General features: G+C 40.6%; 1 protein-coding gene across 14 annotated transcripts in view; it reads right to left on the reverse strand.

Moving 5' to 3' along the window:
* The window catches only part of NRXN1 (neurexin 1), a 1,786,277-nt gene that overhangs the window by 446,645 nt on the left and 1,311,937 nt on the right, over positions 1–27,695 (reverse strand). For all 14 annotated transcript variants that reach the window (XM_077282466.1, XM_077282464.1, XM_077282462.1 and 11 more), the window contains one exon: positions 6,786–6,967. In XM_077282466.1, coding sequence (XP_077138581.1) covers positions 6,786–6,967 — 182 coding nt within the window. The remainder of the gene's footprint in view (positions 1–6,785; positions 6,968–27,695) is intronic.

A 27,695-nucleotide genomic window follows, 5' to 3' on the forward strand; every position in this document is an offset into this window, starting at 1 on the left:
CGCACACAAGTTTCAGACTACATCTTTACTCATTGCAATGTATGGGTATACTGTGTTCTTCCCCATATATTGCTTAGTTCTTAGCCATTTTCAGCTGACTGGTCACAGTGTCAGGGGTTGGACCCAATCCTAATGCAGTTATCAACTGATCAGGGGGAGTACTGGGTGTCAATCTCTCACCAAAGGCAGTTTCCAGCTGATCCGTGGGAGTTCTGGGTGTCAGACCACCATCCAGAGCAGTGTTCAGCTGATCGGTGAAAGTGCAGGTATGTCTGACCCCAACTTATCTCATAGATGACCTATCCTCTCAAGAGGTCATCAATTTTAAGCTCATGGTCAACCACTTTTATAAGTCCAGTTTCTGGATGTCGGAAACCAATCCAGAGCAGTGTTAAGCTGATCAGTGAAAATGTTGGGGGTCTGACCCCAACTTATCTCATATAGATGACCTATCCTTTGATGAGATCATACATTTTAAGTTCATGGTGAACCCCATACTACCTCTTCATCTCACCCCCTCTCTGATGGTGTCCCTCAAGGCTCTGTCCTTGGGCCCTTACTCTTCTCAATCTATACACTCAGCCTGGGACAACTCATAAGGTCCTATAGCTTCCAGTACCATCTATATACTGATGACACTCAGATCTACCTCTCTGGCCCAGATGTCACCTCTCTGCTCTCCAGAATTCCAGAGTGTCTATCAACCATATCCTCCTTCTTCTAATCTCGCTTCCTCAAGCTCAATGTGGACAAATCTGAACTAATCTCACGTATCTTCCCTACCTGATATATCTATCAAAATAAATGAAATCACATTTTCCCCTGTCCCCAAAATCCGCTGACTCTGCCCTGTGCTTCAAACCGCACATCCAAGCTCTCGCCACCGCCTATCGCCTCCAGCTCAAAAATATTTCCAGAATCCATCCTTTCCTCAACCCTCAGTCTACCAAAATGCTTGTGCATGCCCTAATCATCTCCCGCCTTGACTACTGCAACATCCTCCTCTGTGGCCTACCTTCTAACACTGTCGCACCTCTCCAGTCCATCCTTAACTCTGCTGCCCGACTAATTAATTTCTGTCCTCGCTACACCCCTGCTTCTCCTCTTTGTAAATCCCTTCACTGGCTCCCAATTTCCCAGCGTATCCAGTTTAAACTGCTAACACTGACCTACATAGCCATCCATAAACTTTCTCCTCAATATGTTTCAGAACTAGTCTCTCAATATGTTCCCTCACGTAATCTCCGATCCTCCCAAGACCTCCTTTTCTCCTCCATGCTTATTCGCTCCTCACCCAGTCGCCTCCAAGACTTCTCCCGAGTATCCCCTATCCTCTGGAATTCTGTGCCCCAACACGTCCGGTTATACACCACATTTGGATCCTTCAGAAGGAACCTGAAAACCCACCTCAAATAACTTCAAAGAAGCTTACAGCCTGTAATGACCACACGGCCACCTCAACACCATCAGAGCGACTGCAACCCTCGAACTAATGTCTCCTTCCACATAATCCTGTAGAATGTAAGCCCACAAGGGCAGGGTCCTCTTCCCTCTGCACCAGTCTGTCATTGTTAGTTTTGTTTACTGTAAGTGATATTTGTATTTTGATGTAACCCCTTCTCATGTACAGCACCATGGAATTAATGGTGCTATATAAATAAATAATAAAAATAAAAAATAAAAACCCATTTCAAAACATTATAGTAACATGGTAGAAAAAACATCCAAGGGCTGTATTTCATATTGTACATAGACACATCATGTTTTTTTCTCAAAGCTAGTCATCTCACTCCATTTATCTGGCAATATGAAAGAAAATGTAAGATGGACAATTCTATACATATTGATTATGTTCGCTATACAGTAAAGAGTAGGGTTGAGCGAAACGGGTCGGCCATTTTCAGAAGTCGCCAGCTTTTGGCAAAGTCGGGTTTCATGAAACCCGACCCGACCCCTGTGTGGGGTCTGCCATGAGGTCGGCGATCTTCTGAATCTGGTATCGGAATTCCGATACCGAGTTCCGATATGTTTGCGATATCCTAATAGGAATATACTCACCCTCGGACGCGCCCTGCTTCTTTCCGGCAGCCTTCCTTCCTAAGAATGAGCGCGTGAAGGACCTTAGATGACGTTGCGGCTTGTCCATGTGACCGCTCGCGACCAATCACAAGCCGCGACGTCACCGCAGGTCATTCACGTGCTCATTCTTAGGAAGGAAGCCTGTCGGTTAGTACCAGGGCGCGTCCGAGGGTGAGTATATCAATATTTTTTATTTTGATTCTTTATTTTACACTTAAATATGGATCCCAGGGCCTGAAGGAGAGTTTCCTCTCCTTCAGACCCTAGGAACCATAGTATCCCATTGCACTGCATTGGGTTTCGTGTTTCGGTCGACCCCGACCCCGACTTTTTTATAGGATCGGCCGATTTCACTCGACCCGACTTTTGAGAAAGTCGGGTTTCATGAAACCCGACCCGATCCTATAAAAATAAAAGTCTCTCAACCCTAGTAAAGAGGTTACAGCAATATCTTTCCACCTTTGGAATTATTAAAACTGGTCACTCTAGCCTTGTCTAAGATACTGGGCTGCATGCTGATGTGTGTTTTGATTAGAGCACAGAGAAAAAGAGTGGAGTGGATGAGAGCCATTGTTTAAAATGTCCTTGTTTAAAAGCTGTAATGGGACATTTTGTAAAATTTCAATATCTAAAAATTCCGTTTTAGGAATCATATGTCAGAGTCTAATATAAACTGGACAAATAATTTCCTTAACTTACTTCTTGATTGGCTTCCTTTCGATATTGACAACACTTGGACCATTTTATACCAAATCACTATTCTTTTTATTATGGACCCATTTGGACACTTTTGAAAACTAGTAAGGCACAAACAGTGTCTAAGATACAGTGGGGAAAAGCATTTAGTCAGCCACCAATTGTGCAAGTTCTCCCACTTAAAAAGATGAGAGAGGCCTGTAATTGGCATTGTAAGGAGTCTTTTTTGGCAAGATTTATTTTGCAAATTATGGTGGAAAATAAGTTTCTGGTCACCTAAAAACATGCAAGATTTCTGGCTCTCACAGACCTGTAAACTCTTCTTTAAGAGGCTCCTCTGGCCTCCACTCATTGCCCCTGTAGTAATGGCACCTGTTTGAGCTTGTTAACAGTATAAAAGACACCTGTCCACAACCTCAAACAGTCACACTCAAAACTCCACTATGGTGAAGACTAAAGAGCTGTCGAAGGACACCAGAAACAAAATTGTAGCCCCGCACCAGGCTTCGAAGACTGAATCTGCAATAGGCAAGCAGCTTGGTGTGATGAAATCAATTGTGGGAGCAATAATAAGAAAATGGAAGACATACAAGACCACTGATAATCTCCCTCGATCTGGGACTCCACGCGAGATCTCACCCAGTGGGGTCAAATTGATTACAAGAACGGTGAGCAAAAATCCCAGAACCACACAGGGGGACCTAGTGAATTACCTGCATAGAGCTGGGACCACCAGAACAAAGGCTACCATCAGTAACACACTACGCCGTCAGGGACTCAGATCCTGCAGTGCCAGATGTGTCCCCCTGCTTAAGCCAGTACATGTGCGGGCCCATCTGAAGTTTGCTAGAGAGCATTTGGATTATCCAGAAGAGTATTGGGAGAATGTCATATGGTCTGATGAAACCAAAGTAGAATTGTTTGGTAGAAACAAAAGTTTAGAGGAGACAGAATGCTGAGTTACATCCAAAGAATACCATACCTACTGTGAAGCATGGGGGAGGCAACATCATGCTTTGGGGCTGTTTCTCTGCAAAGGGAACAGGATGACTGATCAATGTACATGAAAGAATGAATGGGGCCATGTATCATGAGATTTTGAGTGCAAACCTCCTTCCATCAGCAAGGGCATTGAAGATGAAATATGGATAGGTCTTTCAGCATGATAATGATCCCAAGCACACCACCAGGGCAATGAAGGAGTGGTTTCGTAAGAAGCATATGAAGGTCCAGGAGTGGCTTAACCAGTCTCCAGATCTCAACCCCATAGAAAATTTTTGGAGGGAGTTGAAAGTCCGTGTTGCCCAGCGACACTCACATCACTGCTCTAGAGGAGATCTGCATGGAGGAATGGGCCAATGTACCACCACCAATGTATGCCAACCTTGTGAAGACTTACAGAAAACATGTGACCACTGTCATTGCCAACAAAGGATATATAACAAAATATTGAGATGAACTTTTGTTAATGACCAAATACTTCTTTTACACCATAATTTGCAAAATAAATCTTGCCAAATCAGACAAGGTGATTTTCTGGATTTGTTTTCTCATTTTGACTCTCATAGTTGTGGTCTACCTATGATGTCAATTACAGGCCTCTCTCATCTTTTTAAGTGGGACAACTTGCACAATTGGTGGCTGACTAAATACTTTTTTACCCACTGTATATAATACATTTAATGGAAGGCATGTATGCCAGCCTTCTAACGCAAATTAAGCCAGAATTCTGGCACATTTAGCTTAGGAAATTAGTCATAATGTGTGTGGCCACCTTCAGAGTAATCATCTAAATAGTTAAAATACCACATACAAGTATTGATGCTTTAAATGGTTAATTCACCGTAAAAATAAACCATACTGATATAATATGCATCTTATGCTATCTTACAAAATCCCTTGTTGGATTTATAAAACACGTCTCATGTCCAATTCTCAAAAAAAACTCAATATAGGTGTAAGGCAACAGTGAATTGTCAAGACACCTAGCCAGCGCTTATATGTCTTTAGAAACAGCTTGAAGGAAAGAAACATGCCAAAATTTGTGATCTCTGTCTTCCAATACATTGCAAGTTTAAAGCGCACTGTTTTTATTATACATTGTAAGTTCATCCCTGGGACCAACAATGGAATACCTTTTGGGAAAAAAAAAAGTGTATAAAACCTTCAAAGTAAACTGAAATAAAAATGAAATAAATGTTCTAAAAAAGTGAAATAGTTCTCTATGGTATCCCAACATACAATAAATCAGTTTTCATTTTTCTAATAAGCCTGATCACCAATCAATATTCAAACAAGGATGGTTGCATTTATTTCATAGAACTGTTTTTTTTTCTATGTATCATAAGAATGGAAGGTAAAATTGCATACAATGCAAAACTGGAAAAAATCAATAAAAAATATGCATAGTATAGTTGTCTATTTTGTTATTCCTTTGAAACATGAATATGCAAAAACTGAAATATTTATTTAGATTCTTTTCTGATAATATCACAGATTTACATAGAAACCCTACAAAATTAAGACATTCTTTCAACTTTATTTTCTCACTTCTTAATCACACCAATGTATTAAAGTATAACTCTGCTCAAAACTAAATAAAACATGTTTTTTTTCAAGGGATCCTGGAAGATGAGAGAAAGTGGCTGTTAGAGATCACCGGATGTGAAGAGATTACATTTATTCTCTGTGAATTGAATGTTCCTTATTATGCGCTGGGGTCTGAAGAGACCAAGAGCTTGATAAACATAACATGTAGAAAAAAAACAACCAATTCTGAATCACCACTCAACTCTGCTGCTCATTGTCTCATGTATGGTCCTCTTCTTACAGCCAACATCTTAACGCTAGCCAAGACTAGGCGCAAGATGTCTTTGTACATGCACAGTGACTTCCCAGACTATTCATGACAGAAATCCCATCCTAGAGTGCCCATTTGAAGGTCATGGACAATATCATGACATCAAGTCCTCTTCTAGCTTAAAGAAGCCCTGGATTTCAGCACGCAGTGGTGGTAAGAACAAGGTGGCACGGACAGTAAGGCAGAGAGTGTGCAGCAGAGGTGGGCGGGAGGTGAGTATTAGTTTTTCTATTTTTCTCAAGTTTGTCAACTTCTACTGTTGAGCAAAATGACAACCTGCCGGCCAGCATCTTCCTGAATCGCACTGGATGAATTACAAAAAAATTGGTCTTTTTTGAAGAATAGGCTTTTCTGTAAATTTGTGTATTATTCAATTCCACTTGAATAAATTTGCTAATCTCTAGTGGCCAAATACATACAATAGCTGTTAGCCTAACAAACTTCTTTGTGTGTCCGTACATGAAGGTAATCTAAAGGAAAAAGTAGCGTAAGCCACTTTCAGATGCTTTGATAAAGGATTATATCTCTTAAAAACAAAATTTCAACTTTACAATTCATTTTTCCCTCAGCATTGGCCACCACAGAACATCAAAAACACATTAGATAGCCTTCAGTTCCATCAAAATATTGTGGATGGTTTAGATCACCTTAGCCTAATTTGTCCCACTAGTTGAACTAGCTTAGTATTCTTTGGACCTGACTTTGAAATAACATGACCACCAGCAATTTTCTTGAACAACTATTTAGTTAGGGAAAATATATCACTATTGACCAACGTGCTTCTTCCAAGTTGCACAGTGTTGGCAAAAGTGATTCCACCAATAATACAAAATAGGTCCCCATACCCCAGCCTACTAGACCCATATGACAGTGACCTCAGAAAAAAGAAGAATTAAGCTTTAGTGAATTTGGGGACTTTTTTTTCCACTATATACATACTTTTATTGTGAAAATCTCCTCTCTAGAAGACCAATTTTCAATGTATTTTTGCTCATCATCTGAAGAATGTTTTATTATGTAATATAATATGTTAATAATGTAATAGCTAAAACATCTACTGATTTAAGAATGTAGAGATAAAGAACTGGATCCTTTAAACACATATTACTGTAATATAATAATTATTTCCAAATAAGAATATATTACTTACAATGTGCAGCTCTAAGTAATCACCCAGTCCCGTAGAGCTGTCCACTCGAACCAATACTGCTTCTTTTTGTACAGTACTAAACCCTATGGCCAGTCTGTCTGCACGTGTGCTGGGCCGATCGTTCGGTGGCCATGTGTATGTTATTTGTCCTCCTCCTTTACTAAAGATGTATGTTGTCCCAGCTGTGGAAGAAACAGAACAATATTCATGATATAAAATATATGTGAAAAGAGAAAATAAAACATGGAACACGACTTTTGCAATGACCCTTGGTTATAATAAAACAAACTGAATTGTACCTTAAATATGCAAAAAAATGCCAAAAATGATACAATAACTGAGAACCATGTGGGCATAATATCAACCTGCAAATAAAAATATTATTATTATTTCAGCAATAATTTTGAATAATAGTATTCATTTCCATACATTTAATTGGGATTATGGAACACTAGTATCATGTATGTATCACTACAGAGTTCAGCATTTTACTGCCAACATTGAGAGAACTTAGGTTGGAGACGAAATCTAGTGTTTTTGAACCCAAACTTCAGCATGTGATCAGACCATGGTATAATGACTCCACTCTAAGCTAAGACCTCTGTCCACTGCTGGTTCTGGATAACTGTTGGGTTTGGACACTCTGATAATATTGAACTGTCCAGCGCAATGCCAGTTACAAGGCATGAAGAGGTTTTCACACCATAATGGTGACCTTTCAAAATTAGATCACTGGTCTCTTTTACCTGGCACCCACATGATCAGCTGAAAACAGCTCCGGTGGCAGACAGGTGTAAAATGTAATGGAGCCGTAGAGTGGAGATCCATTCAATGTGTTGAGGTTGTTGTCGGGTGCTGCCAAAGAGCTTCTATTCAACAGAGCTCCAGCCTACTTGTTACTAAAAAGAATTTAAGCTGTTCTACTGTAACCAGCAGTGGCCGCTAAGCTTTGAATGATGCCACGTTTCATGTATTTACATCAGGAGCAAATCACGGTGGATCGTTGAGGGTGCCGGGAGTCGGACAGCAATCTCATATTGATGACCTATCCTTGACCTATTCATATAAATTAATGGGGCTGTCCGGTGACACCACATTGATGACCTATCCCTGGGAGTCTAACATTAATGTATAGCAAAAGGGCAGACCCTTTAAGTGCTATTAATATTACAAATATATGTGCTCAATTTATTTAAAAAAATCAAATAATCTATAAAGTAAATATCAGGATATTTATGGCCCACTGATTGCTGCAAGCTTTATATCCATTGTTTTTCCATGCTTCTCTAAGAGCTTGACTACTGCACTTCACTTCTTCCTTTTTTTTTCACCCTGTATCAGCCCATCACTTGTCACTCCATTTTGTTTCTTCACTCTTGCTATGACACATAATTAAAGTGAGTTGCCATAGCAATACACGGAAATATATCCTCTTTGATCTGCCATGGGGCTAGATGGAATCAAGAACCTTGATAACTTCTGTAGCAGAGGAAATGCTTATCTGGGCATACATTTTCTTCTTTTTAAGGCATTAATTCCTGCTTTTTTTTTTTGCTTTTTTCTTTTTTACATTGCATGGTCAATTTCTTTTATTACTATATAGTACCGATAAATTTCTAAATAGTTTCCTATTCATTAATTGTGTTATTTATTTTCTAAATGATACATTTCACGTCTTTCAACTGTGAAGTTTCACAACAATTTTTTCTCTTCTACAGTTATGTGTCAAATTATGATATTCATGTGTTTTAGATCCACAAATAAATTGTGCACTTGTTAATACCTCCAGAAGATCTGTATCTATTTTTACTTAGCTTTTAACATATATTTAAAGCAATGACACTTTGCAAGAAGCTCCCTCGCTATGACCAGCCATCAATGCATTCTACATTTTGTTGTGGAAATCAGTAAACTTCATGGTCTCCACCAATGTTGCCTTCAGAAATATCTCAATGGTTTATCAGAAGGTAAGTCATATTTCCATTTATTTGTCTCCTTCTATGACCTAGTGATGATGTCATATAAATAGGGTGTAAATTGAGAATAATAAGTATTTAAATGGCTGCTAGAAGCAAAGAATAGGTTCAAAGCCACTTCCTAAGCAAATGTTGGGCAGAAAGCATGGAAGGTAACTCCACATGGATTTGCATTTGGACTCACAGAAGTCCAAAGGGCAGTCTTAGATTTCTGTTGTTGTGTCTAGTGTTGAGCGATACCTTCCGATACTTGAAAGTATCGGTATCGGATAGTATCAGCCGATACCCAAAAAATATCAGATATCGCCGATACCGATACCCGATACCAATACAAGTCAATGGGACTCAAGTATCGGAAGGTATCCTGGATGGTTCCCAGGGTCTGAAGGAGAGGAAACTCTCCTTCAGGCCCTGGGATCCATATTCATGTAAAAAATAAAGAATTAAAATAAAAAATATGGATATACTCACCCATCCGGGGGCCCCTGGACCTTACCGATTGTAACCGGCAGCCTCCGTACCTCAGAATGAACAGTTTAAGACCTTCGATGACGTCGCGGCTTGTGATTGGTCGCGTGCCGCTCATGTGACCGCTCACGCGACCGATCACAGGCCGCGACGTCATCGCAGGCCCTAAACTCCTCAATGAGGAGTTTAGGACCTGCGATAACGTCGCGGCCTGAGATCGGTCGCGTGAGCGGTCACATGAGCGGCACGCGACCAATCAGAAGCCACGACGTCATCGAAGGCCCTTCACGTGCTCATTCTTAGGAACGGAGGCTGCCGGTTACAGCGGTAAGGTCCAGGGGCCGCCGGAGAGGTGAGTATATCCATATTTTTTATTTTAATTCTTTATTTTTTACATGAATATGGATCTGATTCCGATTTCCGATATCACAAAAGTATCGGAACTCGGTATCGGAATTCTGATACCGCAAGTATCGGCCGATACCCGATACTTGCGGTATCGGAATGCTCAACACTAGTTGTGTCCACTGGAGTTATGTAGTGGATTTGCTTGTACAGGAAAAATTGTAGTATGAATGTTCTCTTAGAGTAGGTTCACACAGAGAATTTTGGCAAAAACCCCAATCCAGTGATCGATTTAGGTTTTTTTCAGCCAAATCCAGAAGTGGATCTTGTAGAAAGGAGAAACATAAATCCTTTCTTTATATTTCACATTCCTTTTGAATTCGTTTCTGATTTTGGCTAAAATAACTGCATCAGTTGAGTGAATTTTCCCAAAAATATTAACAATGAAATGACCCGGAAATGGCCACTAAATCTTACTGTAAGGAAGCATTAAATATGTTTACTATCTAATATTTTAAAATATAATTATACATGGAGGTTTTAGAACTGGATGTATAAGATAAAGTATTGATCATAGGGAAAACATACTCTTGGACTCACTTCAGGGAATCTCATGAAAGATAACTACAGACAACTTCTACCCAGGCTGCAGTGATTGACAAAAAAATAAAATAAAATAAATATTATATTCATCTGCTTTGCAAACGTGGAGAAAATTGGGACAGATTTAAAATTACCGCTTTAAGCATAGACGACTTAAAAGTAGTCTTCTGAAAAATGGATCCCAGTGGCTCATGCTGTGTTATAGATTCGATGGATCTTGTTAGAAATGCAAAAAAATTGTTTACATGGACCAAACAATAAATATTTACAGATCGATTGGTTGTGTAACCCCTTAGTGACTGAGCTAATTTTGATGTAATGACTAAGCCAATTTTTACAATTCTCTCCACTGTCACTTTATGAGGTTATAGCTCTGGAACGCTTCAACGGATTCCACTGATTCTTAGAATTTTTTTGTGACATATTCTACTTAATACTAGATGTAACATTTCTTTGATATGACTTGTATTTATGAAAAAACTAAACATGGCAAAAAATTAGAAAATTTTGCAATTTTCAAACTTTTAATTGTCATGCCCTTAAATAAGAGAGTCTTGTCACACAACATAGTTAATAAATAATATTTCCCACATGTCAACTTTTCATCAGCACAATTTTGGAAACATATATTATTTTAGGACATTATAAGGGTTAAAAGTTGACCAGCAATTTCACATTTTTCCAGCAGAATTTACAAAACCATTTTTTTTAGGGACCACCTCACATTTGAAGTGAGTTTGGGGGTTAAATATGACAGAAAATACCAAAAAGTGACACCATTCTGAAAATGCACCTTTCGAGGTGCACAGAATCACACTCAGGAAGTTTATTAACCCTTCAGATGCTACATGAGAACTAAAGCAATGCGAAAGGAAAAAAAAAATTACTTTGGACCAAAACTTTTTATTTTCAGAAGGGTATCAGGAGAAAATGGACCACAAAATTTGTTGTGCAATTTCTCCTGAGTGCGCCGATACCTTTGACTTTTTGAATGCAAAATTGGCTGGAATCAATGGTGAATGAATGAACACATCCCTAACCCCAACACACTCCTAACCCTAATCCCAACCCTAACCACAACAATAACCCCGACACAGCTAGCTCTAACCCCAACCCTAACCCTAGCCTCAACCTGAACCCTAACTGCAAAGAATGGCAAAAAATTAATTTTTTTTCTTTAATATTTTTACCTAACTAAGGGGGTAACAAAGGGTGGTTTGATTTACAATTTTTTTTATTTTGAGCACTGTGATAGGGTCTATCATAGTGATCAAAATGAACCAAAAGGAATTATCTCCTATTGTTGCCAGGTGCCGGGCAGCAGATCTTGGCTGGCGCACTGTGTATGCTCTCTCCTCTTGTATGCTAGATCATATCAGAGGAGAAAGAAATTAATGGAAAATCAGACTTTTTTTGCGATCACAATTATTTGGTGAATAATGGTGATCACAAGACTGGGGACTGTAAAAACTGACCAGAATCATTTTCTCCAGGATCTCAGCTACCCCCGGTAGCCAAAACAAAGGATATTTTCTGTCCAATGCTGGGGAACGCTATACACTTATTTCTCAGCACAGTTAAAAAGCAGAGCTGAAGAATAAGACCCCTTAACTGCTGCTGTTAAAAGGCGTAGCGGCGGTCGTTAAGGGGTTAAAAGCCCATTTACACAGACAGATTGCACTGCAAATGTGCATTGAGCAATGTGCAATACATCTTTCAGTGTGCATAGACTGCCATAGTTCTCAGCAGCACAAGTCCTGTTTACACAGGTCAATGCGCTGCCGAGAACAATGATCTTTTGTACTGGACAAAAGATAACTTCACCGAATGAACACAAATCCTAACAGAGTAAAATGCACATTTTAGAAAATAGCCAGGTATTCTTGCCTCTTCGTTGCACTGTTGATCAGTATTCTTCAATTTTGTAAATAAAACAATTTTCCACATTGATATTTCACATAAATAATGCCCAGTTGATAAACTAAACTATCCTTCATGTTAGTAAAACAAAACCAATTGTTTCTTTACAATTCATGCACCAGGCAAACTGTGTTTAATGTAAGGTGAAGAACGCATTGAGTATCTGACAGTGTTAAAAATTCAATATGCTTTCAAGGCTGTTACCTAGGAATAAATGGTCCCTGTCTCTGATTTGAAAGGGATTTAGTAGTGTTGCACTTGCCATAGACAAGTAAATGAGGGATTAAATTATAATCTCATATAGTCAAAGGACTTTGTAGCCTGGCCTGGATTTGTAGCAGTAATACACATGGCTTAGTTTAGGATGGTGAAAGGGCTAAAATGGCAACTTTGCACATTTTTGCATATGGCATACAGAGAGATTGGGTCTGGAGACCATAAAATAAACTAAAATTGTGCTTCTCAAAGTTTAATAGTTTCCACTGTTGCATAGCACCATAAAATAAACCTAAATTAATCTTTAGAAAGCACCTGTCACCCAGTCAAAAGAAGACAGTTTCCATTTTTGCTTAATTCTCACTTATCCCCTGAGTATTGTGCTTTTTTTTTTTTACTTTTTTAAAATCCACCATATGGTTCCAGAGATTTATACCTTTTTATTGAGGGCTAATTATTTTGGTCTTTACCTCGAGGGCGGTGCTCACAGGGAAATTATGCTAAACAACCTAAAGACCCCTCCCCAGAGAATCCTTAGAGTAACACACTCTTGTTATAGACCATAAAAAAATAGCCCTAGTTCAAAAAAAGCCCACATTTCTGGAATTGTATGGTGTCTTTATAAAAAAAACATAGATTATTAGGGGGAAGTAGGAATGAAATAAGAACAAAAACTTTCCAATGCTGTCCAAGTGACAGATGCTCATTTAACATGGAGGCATCCCAGACATCAGATGAATGTCTGCGAACTAAGGCAGATAGAGCACCTCTAATAAAAAAATATATAATCCTCTATCACATATACTATGTTGGAGATTTTCATAATGAAACTCTTAAATTATTGGCAAAGCCGTTAATGATATGATGACACCATCTGGACCTCAGGTTGACATAAGATGGTCAGACATCTACTTTGCTTTTAAGCTTTTTCAATGGAGCATGTAAGAACAGCTCTAAAGCTAGCCAGAATAATTGGAGAGCATTGGTAACTAGTGTTGAGCATTCCGATACCGAAAGTATCGGGTATCGGCCGATATTTGCTGTATCGGAATTCCGATACCGAGTTCCGATATTTTTGTGATATCGGAAATCGGAATCGGAAGTTCCCAGTGTATGGTTCCCAGGGTCTGGAGGAGAGGAGACTCTCCTTCAGGCCCTGTGATCCATATTCATGTAAAAAATAAAGAATTAAAATAAAAAATATGGATATACTCACCCGTCCGGCAGCCCCTGGACCTTACCGATGTAACCGGCAGCCTCCGTTCCTAAGAATGCAGTGAGTTTAGGACCTGCGATGACGTCGCGGCTTGTGATTGGTCGCGTGAGCGGTCACATGAGCGGTCTCGCGACCAATCACAAGCCGCGACGTCATCAAAGGTCCTTCACTCCTCATTCTTAGGAACGGAGGCTGCCGGTTACATCGATAAGGTCCAGGGGCCACCGAAGGGGTGAGTATATCCATATTTTTTATTTTAATTCTTTATTTTTTACATGAATATGGATCCCAGGGCCTGAAGGAGAGTTTCCTCTCCTTCAGACCCTGGGAACCATCCAGGATACCTTCCGATACTTGTGTCCCATTGACTTGCATTGGTATCGGGTATTGGTATCGGCGATATCCGATATTTTTCGGATATCAGCCGATACCATCCGATACCGATACCTTTGAGTATCGGAAGGTATCGCTCAACACTAGTGGTAACTGATGATCCAGGCTAGCTTTAGGCTCTGATGGTAAAGAGGCAAATCTGTCTCATATAGCAGCATTGCAGAACACACAGTTCAGACCTGTAGCTTCATGAGGACTGTTGGCCTGAATTGTCTATTAAGAAAGAGGACATTTGAGTCCAGCAAGCTGGGGAGCCGTGTACTCCTGAAAAGATGTCCTAGGACAAGTGCTTTCATTTTTTCACTCTATGGCTCAATGGGAATCTCAGATGAATGAAATCTTAATTGGTACCTAAAGTTTAAAAACATTTGAGATATTATAGTATCCATTTAGCAATCTATCAATGGGGGTTCAGATCCTAAGCCTTCCATTGGTTACTCATAGGAAGGCAAGTCTATAAATCTGTGCAACTCACACCTCATGCTGAGGATAAGTTGAGCACTTCTGCCATTTCCACTAATCAAGGGTATTTTCTTTTTACTTGATCCCTACATTGATGAAAAATCACTGAATGATAACATAGTAACTTAGTTACTAAGGTTGAAGGAAGACTTTAAGTCCATCTTGCTCAACCCATATCCTAACCTAACATGCCCTAACATGTTGATCCAGAATGGTGGCCATATAGTTTTCTAAAAGTTTAGTAATCCTTTATAGGGGTTGTGTGGGATTAGATGAAGTTATTACATGTCAGGAGACAGGTTTAGATGGAATTTGCCATTTATCGAGTAAGATCAGTTCAACTTTAGTGACTTCAACAGAAAATATTATTACCTAAGAAGCAATTACTGATGGTATAGTATGAGAGTCACCACCTTTAGTTATAGAACCAACCATTACACTTTAAAACCTAGTTTTCAGTACATATCTGTGGATATGTTACAGTTTCAATTAAATGTACCTTTAGCTATTCTTAATTAATACATTGGATACATCTCAGATCTATGAGACTATGTTACTACATGTATTTTTGAACGTTTCTTTATTTGAAGTCAGGTATGAAATGAAAGACAATTAGTAGTCAGTGCATACAGCACAACTCTCAAAGTCAAGAGAAGAAACCAGGCTTGGAGCCAAGTGACCTGAAACGCTGACAGACCCAGTGGATCAATAAGTACTAGCTCCCTAGATACAGAACATAGCACTAGGGCAATCTGAATCTACCTTTCAGGCAAACTGCCATCATTGTGCAAAGACAATGAGTTTAGGCAAGTGAAAGAAACTCTGCACAGTCTTCTTGTTTTACACAAAGCTATCGATGGTAATGATATATGTTAAGAATTTTTATTTACACAATATATTCAGCACCTCTGTAGGCAAAACCTCAGCTACAGAGTGTACACATTCCTAGTGTAACCAAAGAGATCTGTAAAATTTTAATTCAGAATATATACTACCTACATTAGCAATATAAGGACATGTATCTTCATTATAGCTGTCCAACTACTTTCATACATAGCATTAAAACAAAAGATAGGCCATCTATAAAAATGAAAACTGAAATATCCTAATGTATGCTTGTGCTTACCTCTTAGTAAGTAAGGGAAACAGAATATTTTTTTAGAAAACAGGGGCCCCCATTCATCAAAGCTTAAATGCCAGAAATATGTCTTAAAAAACTTTTAAAAGTTGCAATTTTTTTTCACAACTTTTCGCATTTTTACACCAGTTTCTCCGGGTTCTGCCAAAAAGGACAGAGTAGGGATGTGACAGGATGGAGCAAACAAGGGCGTGACGCCACAACTCATCTAGTTCATGATGACCTGTGGCACACCTTACATCAGAAATATTTCTTCAGTCATTGATGAGGTGAGGCACATGAATCAGACGATCCTGACTCCACCACTCCCTCTCAACAAGACCTGAGTAAATATTGCTGACCTTGGTGAATTAGGACTATAATGGGTTTTTTCATTTGGAGATTATCAATGAAGTATTCTAATTTAAATTAGATGTTTTATCAAAATGTGGCCACATTGTTGAACAACACTGAACCCTGTTCTAACCGCTACACCACCACCATAGTTGACCTAGTTGGAGAAAGAAAACCTAAGATAAAAAGAAAATGAGCAAATACCCTGCAGTAAGTTAATAAGTAAATAGTAATAGTACATGTAAATAACATAAGGTACTTAGCACTATTTTGATCAAAAAAGTGTAAAAGCCATCTTACTGTGACAAGGTGTACCCAATGGGGAAGATCTCTAGGCTTTGTTGGAAAAACCTATGTCCGCCTAACAATTTCCCTTGAAGTGGCTACTGTAGTGTACTTGTAGTAATAGCTGGTCACACTGGGCAATGGTTATCTTTCAAATCATTTTAAGAGGTTTTCCTAAGAAACTAAGTTATTCACTATCAAAAGGATAAGGAATAACTTGCTGATTGCTGGTGGTCAAACTCCTGGGAGCCCCAGCGATCCAAACATCTTGGCTTTGCAGAGCCCTTGTTGGATTGGAGAGGAGGTCAATCACGCACAACTTTGCTTCATTTATTGTCTATAAGACTGTTGGAATAAAATGAGCATTGTATTATGCTACCTCTGACAAGCTAACACACAATGAATGGAGTGGAAGTGCATATGCTTAACCGCCCCTACAAACAAAGCTCTACAAAGCCGAAAGATTCCCTATCCTGTTGGAAAAAAGGTTTTCCCAACAAATAATTTTAACATCTCATGTGATAACTAACATTGTTTTTTTTTTAAGACTTGTTCCCTCACCAGTTTACCGATCCTATTTGTCCCAATACATATTAAACATTAACTGCAGAAACCAATGTGTCTCTATGTCTTGGTATTCTGAGGAACCTAGATGTCCAAATTAGTTGTCTCCTACCCATAAAGACAACATTACAGAAGAACCATGTAAATAGACAATCTTCCCTGCTGTGTGCCTCCTACATCTGTTTTTGTTCTGGCTACAGTACTGCCCAATAGCAAAAGATTTATTGGTCCCAGAAATTGGCATATTATGTACATGGATCATGCATTTAAAGCTGTTATCTCATACACCATACATTATATTCCATAGTCTAAAAATGAGTGATCGATATAATATATTCGTACTGTATATGATTTTACTAACTTACTGCTTGATTTAGACAACAAAATAATCTGGACCATTTCCATTAATAAATGAAAGAAGTGAGCAGATGAAGTCTTACAGTCGCCTTGCCCAGACATGCTTACGTTCCTCTGAAATATGTTCTTACGGGCAAAGGTGACAAGTGTAAGGATCAGGGAGAAAAAGAAAATTGATGAGTACAAGGAATTCGAGCAGAAGGGACAACACTGAGGTCGCTCTCAACCATATGTGCAGAACATGACATTTACAATACATGGGTGAATAGCAATCTGACAGCCCACTTCCCTGCTGGTCTGTAATTATCCCGATAGCCATAAACCTACATAGTTACTGTGTCTATTGATAACTGTTTATGAATATAAAAGAGACCATTTTTTATTAATAGATTATACATAAAAATATTTTTTAATAAGTAGTAATACATTATTTATATATCGGTAGAATAGGACTGCTCAGTACTTATACCCCAGTCCAGTCAATGGACACAATAACACTAAACTAGGAAGCAAAGTCACATGTAAAGATGAAGGATAGCTATAGTTTTTATTTGTTACACAAACTTTGCAATGTTAGTGTATAAGGACAACTTTCTGAGTTAGATGTCATGTTCATGGCTGAGTGGAGTCTATGGGAGGTATACTTGACTTTTGACAGCCCCATATGTAAAATGCTTGTATAATTAAACATCTAATAGAGCTTAATCCAATTATTTTCTGGTGGATTTTGTAGGCTATAACATTGTTATGTGTATAAGCCCTTCAAGGGCAGCAGGTTTTTGCTACCCCATCTGACAGCAACCTGATGTTGGCAAAGAGAAGCTGAATCAAATGATGTATCACTTAGTTTACTGGGTGCAAAGGTTGTGACACAATCAGAGTTTTTAGATTTAGCATTACAGCGGAGCTGAGGAAGCAAACCCTGCCCACCGGTTCTCCATATACAATGTCTATAGACAATGAGGTGCCTATCACAGGAGTGGGCGTGTTGGACTAGCTGTGTCACAGCAATGATAAGCTCCTGCTGCTAAACCAATCAGTGGTAGCAAACAAAACCACAGAGCTTGATAAGATAGGCATCGCTGAAATCTATGTTTCAACTCGTACTTCATGCTGTCTTAAAATTACTTAGCAAAAACCTGCTGACAGATTCTCTTTAAGAAAATGCAAAAGGTTGCCCATCAGTCCTATTGAAAACAATGTCATAACGAGTTGGCCAAACTAAGATTTCAATCTCATGCATCCAGTAAGTTTAGCTCTATTATATGTATCTATTATTATTTGTTATTATAGCGTCATTTATTCCATGGCGCTTTACATGTGAGGAGGGGTATACATAATAAAAACAGTACAATAATCTTAAACGATACAAGTCACGACTGGTACACGAGGCGAGAGGACCCTGCCCGTGAGGGCTCACAATCTACAAGGGATGGGTGAGGATACAGTAGGTGAGGACAGAGCTGGTCATGCAGCAGTTTGGTGATTACTGCAGGTTGTAGGCTTGTTGGAAGAGGTAGGTTTTTAGGTTCCTTTTGAAGGTTTCCACGGCAGGCGTGAGTCTGATATGTTGTGATACAGAGTTCCAGAGTAGGAAGGATATGCAGGAGAAATCTTGTATGCGATTGTGGGAAGAGGAGATAAGAGGGGAGTAGTGAAGGAGATCCTGTGAGGATCGGAGGTTGCATGCACGAAAGTATCGGGAGACGAGGTCACAGATGTATGGCGGGCACAGACTGTGGATGGCTTTGTATGTCATGGTTAGGGTTTTAAACTGGAGTCTCTAGGTAATGGGGAGCAAGTGAGGGATTGACAGAGGGGAGATGCTGGGGAATAGCGGGAGTATAAGTGGATTAGTCAAGTGGATTAGTCAAACAGCAGAGTTTAGAATAGATTGGAGGGGTGCGAGAGTGTTAGAAGGGAGGCCACAATCTAAACATCACTTTGAATAGAGGAGTAATTAGAAATTTAAGAGCCCTAACACAAAATCTCTAGCAGGACCCCCGTCTATCACAGTTCTTTAATATCATTGGTCACAGTGCCAGGGTACAACCCCTGAAACCCATATGGCTATTCATGTTCAGTTTTAACTTGTGGGTGATTGGTTCAGTAGAACCATACTTACTCTGGTTTTGAGTGAAAGGATAGGTACACTATAAACAGGGCCACATGGAAGTTCGAAACGAAACCGTTTCGTAGCACAATGGAGTCATGCATTATATCATATGGCACTCTGGGGACTTTTTAAAGAAAACCTTTGTAGCCATTATTAAATATGTGATTGGCTCTGTTAGAACATTAAACTGTTGCTCTTCTTGCTGATAGAGGTTATAGAGACAGGCTCTCTGCCACTAAATGAATAAATATGTAATTTAAAAATATAAAATAATTTCTTAGTCTTTGAACAATGTTTTTGGAAATCACACTCTCAGCATTGTAACTAAAATAATAAAATAATGTTTATATAATTAACCTTTTAATATATCATATCTATAGAAGAAGAATTAATAGAAGAGCAGTGTTAGTTGCTAAGCAACTGCATAGTGAATTGACTTCATACTGCTATCTACTGGTCGTACAATTTGGCTTCATTACATTATGTTTAGCTATTAGGAATAAAAACTTCAGAATTAAAATGCAGAAAGGTTTGGATGATATCATTTGTAATGTAGTAAGAATTTGTAAGGACTCTTTTCTAATCTGAAGACAGATCTGTGTCTGATTTCATTGTCTTCTACAATTCTCAGTCTATTAGATTGTAAAATGTTGTCCAGGTGTACAGTCTGCCATATACTAAAGGGGTTGTCCACTACTCAGACAACTTTTCTCAATCACAATATTTCCATGTAATACTATACTCACCTCCGATGCAGGCGATATCGGCGCCTGGTCTTCCTTATTGTGCCCCATGACCCCTGCATCCAATCAATGTTGGCTTTAATTTCCCATCCTTTGGACAAAACTGACAACCAGAGAAGTCACAGACCAGCAGAAGTTCTTACTTCTTCCGGATGTCTGTTTTATCCGTTGGAAGTAAGAGTGAAGCCAAAGGAGACCAGGCGCTGACATCGTTGGAACTGCACTGGCGCTGGAGGTGAGTATAGCTGTCATTATTTTACACAGGGGAATTATAGTGATTGAGAAGAGTTTATCCGAGTAGTGGACAATCCTTCTAAATAAACTGCTCTGGATTTAACATAATCATTATAACTTTCCTTATGCCGATTCTAACTTGTTTTTAGATGTTAATAACTGAACTTGTATCCAACGCCTTAAATACAATTATACGGACAGCAGTCAGTAGGTCTGATGCTAACGTGAACTATCAAGTAGAAAAATGTGGCCAGATGACTTCTAAATTATATTTGTACTGATTGGTACAAGTTGTTAGCAGGATAGTGGAAAAATACTGACTAGGGTATAAAATTCAGAAAATCACACAGGTGAGGCGACCGAGTGTGCTACGTGCAGCAGCATGCGTGCCACAAGCAAACTCCAGATCACTGTAGAAAAGGAAAAATGACTGGTTGGCAATAGTTGAACATCATCTTGAGAAAATAGAAAGCAACTGAAAAGATAGAAGCAGGATACACAGGGCTAAGAAATGTTGCCATCATCATCCAGGACATTTCTAAATTACAGGTATGGAAAGGCGTCTCTCCCACAGCTTATAATTCATAATACAAAGGATAAAGCTGGCATCCAATATCAAATTATTTGAGATTTTACAATCGAAAACTATTGTACATTCCATTTATCATTCATTTGATCTCATCCAGTGACTGCAATTTGTCTGTCACAGGGTCTGATATGGCTGAAGAAAACTGAATCCATCACTACAGTCTCCCATTGTTCTGAGCCTCCTTTGTATTAACTATTAATATTTCACCATCTATTGTGTTCCCGTATTCTATTCGAAAAGATTCCCGTGCACTACTCTGACGGTGATTTACATGTAAAATGAACAGCATGACACATAGAAATATGGCATCGTCAATGTATCATTCATTTTATCCAGAATGCTTAGTTTTTTATTGAAGCACGTTATTTGTCTTTCTAGAGTAGAGCACTGTGAAATGACAGTCAATTAACAAATTATTGATTAATTAGCTCATCGATTCCATGCACAGTGACAACAGGCTGGCGGAAAAATATGGTTTTCCAAAGGCAAAAAAAATCTACTAAACAGGTAAAAATAGGAACTGACTGTCGTAGCTGTTAGGGGTCGAGTTCCCGCCTCTGCACAGAGGGAATCTCGATCCATCTCCGCTGCAGTCTCCCATTCTTCTCCTGCCGCAGTGGAGCCTGCTCAGCAGAGGCGTCGGTCCCAGCATCATGCTCAGTCTGACTCTGTGCGAAGGGTTACTGCTGTCCTTCCAGCTTCTGCCATTGTGGCCAGTACTGGTCAGCAGCGAGCAGACATCTTTGGGACTGTCCTACTTTTCCTCTTCTAAGCATGCCCAGGGTAAGATCTCTCATTGGAGATCAAGGGTCACATGCTCAGGTACTGCAGCAAATCCTATTGGCCCTCTAGGAAGGTCCTGAAGGTGTTCAACGTCTGTGGCAGTCTCTCATTGGTCCTTCTAGGAAGGTCCTGTACTTGCTGCAGCTATAAGAGGTGCGCATGACCATACGGCCATGCGCTAGTGTCAATTTATGTACGAGCTCAGTGCCAGTGTGGTCATCTTTGTGTGTGTATTCAGGGACCTGGCTGAAATAAGCCCCTAGAATGCTGGCACTTCCGGCGAGGAGTTTGGTGTGTGTGTATTCAGGGACCCGGCTGAAGTAAGCCACTAGAGTGCTGGCACCTCCGGCGAGGAGCTGCGTGTTTGCATTTGACTGCATGACCACCATCTGCTCTACTAAGTAGCTGTGTTCCTCTGTGAGCAAAACAGGGCACAGCGTTATCCTTGCTAACAGACTCTGTGAAGTAACAGAGTCTGTTTATATTACTAAATTGTACCGCCATATCTAGCTGCAGGTGCTTTCCTGCACGGTGGATCCCGGGTTGCGAACGCACCAACTTCTTCTAATAAATATATATATTCGGTGCATTCCGCCAACCCTAACAGTAGCTGCCATTTGCTTTATGTTAAAAAAATTGTTAATCTCTTCTCCTTCCCTGACAGATAAGGAAGCCTCTGATAAAATGCAGATCGAAATCGAAATTAAAACTGTCAATACAAGAGGAGTGAAAGTTTCTCATTTCTACCCAACGCGCTTCGCTTCACTGCAAAATTCCTGAATAAATTTTTAGCGCATGGCAAGGTGCCATTTATAAAATGCTGATAAAATAATGATAGATCTGCACTTCCAACTGGAAAAAAAAATAATCAAAAACCACAGTAGTAGAAGAAATAACAGCCTTTAAAAACATTTTAAATTGGAATATGAACAAGCGTTTACTATTTGAAGCACAAAAAAAAGGGGAAATGGAATTGTCAATTGAAATGTCAGCTTTTCAATGCCTGTAATAATATGGTGCCATCTAACATACTTTTATTGCTAAAGTTGCCTATGAAGCGATAAAAAAGAAGTAGTTTTCTTGATTGTTTGGGAGGACATTCATCTGGATATTTATGTCTGTGTATGTTTTACACAGTAAAATCAATCTTGGAAAACATATCTGGTGTAAGAGTTTTATGGGACTGTAAAGCAATGTTGTATCCCACTAAGAAGATCGGATATTACTGACTCAGGATGCATAACTCTTATACAAATAAACATGCAAAACAAAAAGACATCAATTCCACAACACAAAATGGAACACGTATAAAAATCAAGAGAAGTTGTGTCTTTTACTACAATCTCCAGCTAAAGACAATGGCTTTGTTATCATTAAAATAACCAAATATTATCACATTTGTTGTCATGTACTAGAAAAATGGGTCTGTTTTTTCCTGAACTGTCATCTATTTGGAATGTACCTGCCTTTGCAAACATTTTACATCATGTGAATAGCTATGAGGTGTAATATCGGTTGCCTATACACAAGAGTGACTCTGCTTATCGGAGAAAAAAATCCATGGATCTAGTGGACATGGAATACCAACGCAGATGAATTAGACAGCATCTAAAAGTGGGTGAAAATAGTCAAAGCTTCTTTATTCTTCCATAAAGTGCAATGTTTCAACTTATCAAACTTGCTTGAAAAAGACCCATGGTAGGTCGAAACGTTGCACTTTATAGCTGAATAAAGAAGCTTTCAATTGTTTCACCCACTTTTCGATGCTGTCTATCTAATTCATCTACCGGATGTGCTCTCGCTAAGTGGGCTCCTGAGACGTTTCTGATGGGGCGTTCCTATAAGGGCAGTTGCCCTGTTTAGCAATTGTCCATGTTGAAGTGCTGCAAGCATTTTTCTCTACTTACATGGACCACCAATGTGTCCACTGGACCGGGATCCTTTAAATCTTCTTGCACAACCAACTGTGTTGAGAGTATATGATCTCAGTGATTTGACTCATGGTTGCACAGTATAAGATTTAATTTTTCAAAAAGAAAAGAAAAATTGGTCTTTGTAGTCTAAGAAAATTTAAGTAATTCCAAAATACAAAATTGGAATGAAAAAAATGCTCAGCTGATTTATTAAACAGTTTGTATCAGAAACCGGTGTGAATCTGTTACAAATGCAAAATGTTGCACTTTTAGCCATTTTTACGACAGCTCCGCAAATTAATAAAAAGTGGACAGAGCTATAATAAACTTGGATGGGCGTATTGTGGCCAGACAGATACATTACAATTTCGACCACAGCAGTGGTGTTAAAGGAAATCTGTCACCTCATTTTTGTGCATATAAGCTGTGGCCACCGGCATTAGGGGCTTATCTACAGCATTCTGTAATGCTGTAGATGAGCCTCCGATGTATCCTGAAAGATAAGAAAAACAAGTTAGATTATACTCACCCAGGGGTGGTCTGGGTCCGATGGGCGTCACAGGTCCGGGTCCAGCGCCTCCCATCTTCATGCAATGACGTCCTCTTCCTTGCTTCTGTTGCGGATCCTGTGCAGGTGTACTGATTTGCCCTGTTGAGGCCAGAGCAAAGTACTGCAGTGCGCAGGCGCCAGGAAAGGTCAGAGAGGCCCGGCTCCTGTGCACTGCAGTACTTTATGCTGCCCTCAACAGGGCAAATCAGTACGCCTGCGCAGGAACCGCAACAGAAGCAAGGAAGAGGACCTCATCACATGAAGATGGGAGGTGCCGGACCCATACCTGTGACACCCATCGTACCCGGACCACACCAGACCGCCCGTGTGAGTATAATCTAACTTGTTTTTCTTATCTTTCAGGCTACATCAGGGTAATAAGCCCCTGATGCCGGTGGCCGCAGATTATATGCAAAAAAATGAGGTGACAGATTCCCTTTAAAGGGCCACTGTCACCCCCCCCCCAGGCGTTATAAACTAAAAGAGCCACCTTGTGCAGCAGTAATGCTGCAGTCTAACAAGGTGGCTCTTTTAGTTTTTGATTAAGTTATTACCGCAATAAAACGTTTTAAAAATTGGCCAAACGTACCAGCGATTGTACCGGGAGGCGGTCCGAAGCGTCCTCTATGAATCTTCAAACTGCCGTCACTCTTCTCTTCAGGGCCGATGGTACCCGCCCCCTTCGCGTTGTTGCTTCAAATCCGGCGCCTGCGCTGTGCGTGCCTGCCTGGGGCCTGCGCAGTCTTCTTTGGCCGTCATCACTCACACGCAGGGTGCCTGACTGCGTCTGTGCGGGCAGTGCGGCCGCCCTGTTACTGAATCCCCGCCCCGCACTGTGTTATTCATTATGCACACTGCAGGGCTGGCATTCCTGGGCATGCGCACTGCACTGCGCTGTTCAGGCCCTCCCCCAGCTCGGACGTTCTCCCTTGTCTGACGTTCCCCCTGCTCCCCCGCCTTCCGGCATTATTTTCGGCTGCCAGATTCCAAAATCTGGTGAGGATTAGTGTATATGGCGGCAAGCTGCTGTGTGCTTTGTCTCTCTCTATGTGTTTGTATGTTTTAATGCAAATGCATATTTACACCAGCAGCAATGAAAATTTGGTACTTGTGTGGGTGGCCATAAATTACAAAGCACTGATGATCAATACTGTTTTTTGGGGGAGCATTATAGGTTTACATTGCGTTCGGGCAATACGTTTTGCGAATATAGCTAGCGTATTGCACCAGCGCAATGTCTTTAGCGGGATTGCTTTTGCCGATCCCGCTATCGCAGATCCACAATCTGCGCTAGCGAGGAACGGAGCTGGGACGCTGAAAGCAGCATCTGAGGTCCGACTGAAAATAACGGCACATCGCAAGGGCATGCCTAAAAAATGGCATGCGCTAGCGATGCGATCCAGATCCTAAACACATTGCCGTCAATGGGTGCGCTAACGGACCCGTTGCATGGCGTAACTTGCGACAATCACGCCATGCAGCGTACTCCTTTAGCGTTAACCCATTAACGCTTAGTGAACCTATTCGTAACGCACTGAACATCACTAAAGGAGGAGGGGTCTGCATTATACCACATCAAAGAACAATAAACGTTGAGGGGTGACCATTATTACACCGTACTGCAGATCAATGCACGGTCAGGGGTCTGCATTATTATACCGCACTGATCATCAATAAACGGTGAGGGGGGATCATTATTATTCCGCACTATAGATCTATAAACGGTCATGGTGGAGCATTGAGTGGAGCACTTAAATACGTGGCACTGAAATACGTGACACTGAAATACGTGACACGTGGCACTGAAATACGTGGCACTGAAATACGTGGCACTGAAATACGTGGCACTGAAATACGTGACACGTGGCACTGAAATACGTGACACGTGGCACTGAAATACGTGGCACTGAAATACGTGGCACATGGCACTGAAATACGTGACACGTGGCACTGAAATACGTGGCACTGAAATACTTGGCCCGGCGTCTCTACGGCACTACAGGTGCGGGTGAACTTTCCCACGCTGTAGTGCCGTAAAGCGAGAGTACCGGGGTCAATGACCGCAGGTAAACTCTCGCGCATGTACAGTAAGACACCGACAGGTGCCGGAGCACCTGTCAGTGTGTTGCTGCAGCCGTGGAGAGCAGACACATCTCCGGATGTGTCTGTTCTCCATGGCAGATCGACGTGGGACCCTCGTTGGATTTCTGCGGACAGGGCCAGGGAGTATTAATTTTTTTTTAAATTTCTGTTGCAGGTCGAGGGTCTTCAAATGGATTAAGCGTAAAATAAAGTACTTGTCAAAAAGTGTGTGTTTTTATTTCATTAAAATATTTTTTCCAGTATTTCAGTGCCACGTATTTCAGTGCCACGTATTTCAGTGCCACGTGTCACGTATTTCAGTGCCACGTGCCACGTATTTCAGTGCCACGTATTTCAGTGCCACATATTTCAGTGCCACGTGCCACGTATTTCAGTGCCACGTATTTCAGTTCCACGTGCCACGTATTTCAGTGCCACGTATTTCAGTGCCACGTATTTCAGTGCCACGTGTCACGTATTTCAGTGCCACGTGCCACGTATTTCAGTGCCACGTGCCACGTATTTCAGTGCCACGTGCCACGTATTTCAGTGCCACGTATTTCAGTGCCATGTACCATGTATTTCATTGCCACGTGCCACGTATTTCAGTGCCACGTGCAACGTGTTTCAGTGCCACGTATTTCAGTGCCACGTATTTCAGAGCCACGTATTTCTGTGCCACGTATTTCTGTGCCACGTATTTCAGTGCCACGTACCACGTATTTCAGTGCCATGTGCAACGTATTTCAGTGCCACGTATTTCAGTGCCACGTACCACGTATTTCATTGCCACGTATTTCAGTGCCACGTACCACGTATTTCATTGCCACGTGCCACGTATTTCAGTGACACGTATTTCATTGCCACGTGCCACGTATTTCAGTGCCACGTATTTCAGTGCCACGTATTTAAGTGCTCCACTCAATGCTCCACCATGAACGTTTATAGATCTATAGTGCGGAATAATAATGATCCCCCCTCACCGTTTATTGATGATCAGTGCGGTATAATAATGCAGACCCCTGACCGTGCATTGATCTGCAGTACGGTGTAATAATGGTCACCCCTCAACGTTTATTGTTCTTTGATGTGGTATAATGCAGACCCCTCCTCCTTTAGTGATGTTCAGTGCGTTACGAATAGGTTCACTAAGCGTTAATGGGTTAATGCTAAAGGAGTACGCTGCATGGCGTGATTGTCGCAAGTTACGCCATGCAACGGGTCCGTTAGCGCACCCATTGACGGCAATGTGTTTAGGATCTGGATCGCATCGCTAGCGCATGCCATTTTTTAGGCACGCCCTTGCGATGTGCCGTTATTTTCAGTCGGACCTCAGATGCTGCTTTCAGCGTCCCAGCTCCGTTCCTCGCTAGCGCAGATCGTGGATCTGCGATAGCGGGATCGGCAAAAGCAATCCCGCTAAAGACATTGCGCTGGTGCAATACGCTAGCTATATTCGCAAAACGTATTGCCCGAACGCAATGTAAACCTATAATGCTCCCCCAAAAAACAGTATTGATCATCAGTGCTTTGTAATTTATGGCCACCCACACAAGTACCAAATTTTCATTGCTGCTGGTGTAAATATGCATTTGCATTAAAACATACAAACACATAGAGAGAG

The sequence above is a fragment of the Ranitomeya variabilis genome, chromosome 2 (genome assembly GCF_051348905.1).
Source record: "Ranitomeya variabilis isolate aRanVar5 chromosome 2, aRanVar5.hap1, whole genome shotgun sequence".
NCBI lineage: Eukaryota > Metazoa > Chordata > Amphibia > Anura > Dendrobatidae > Ranitomeya > Ranitomeya variabilis.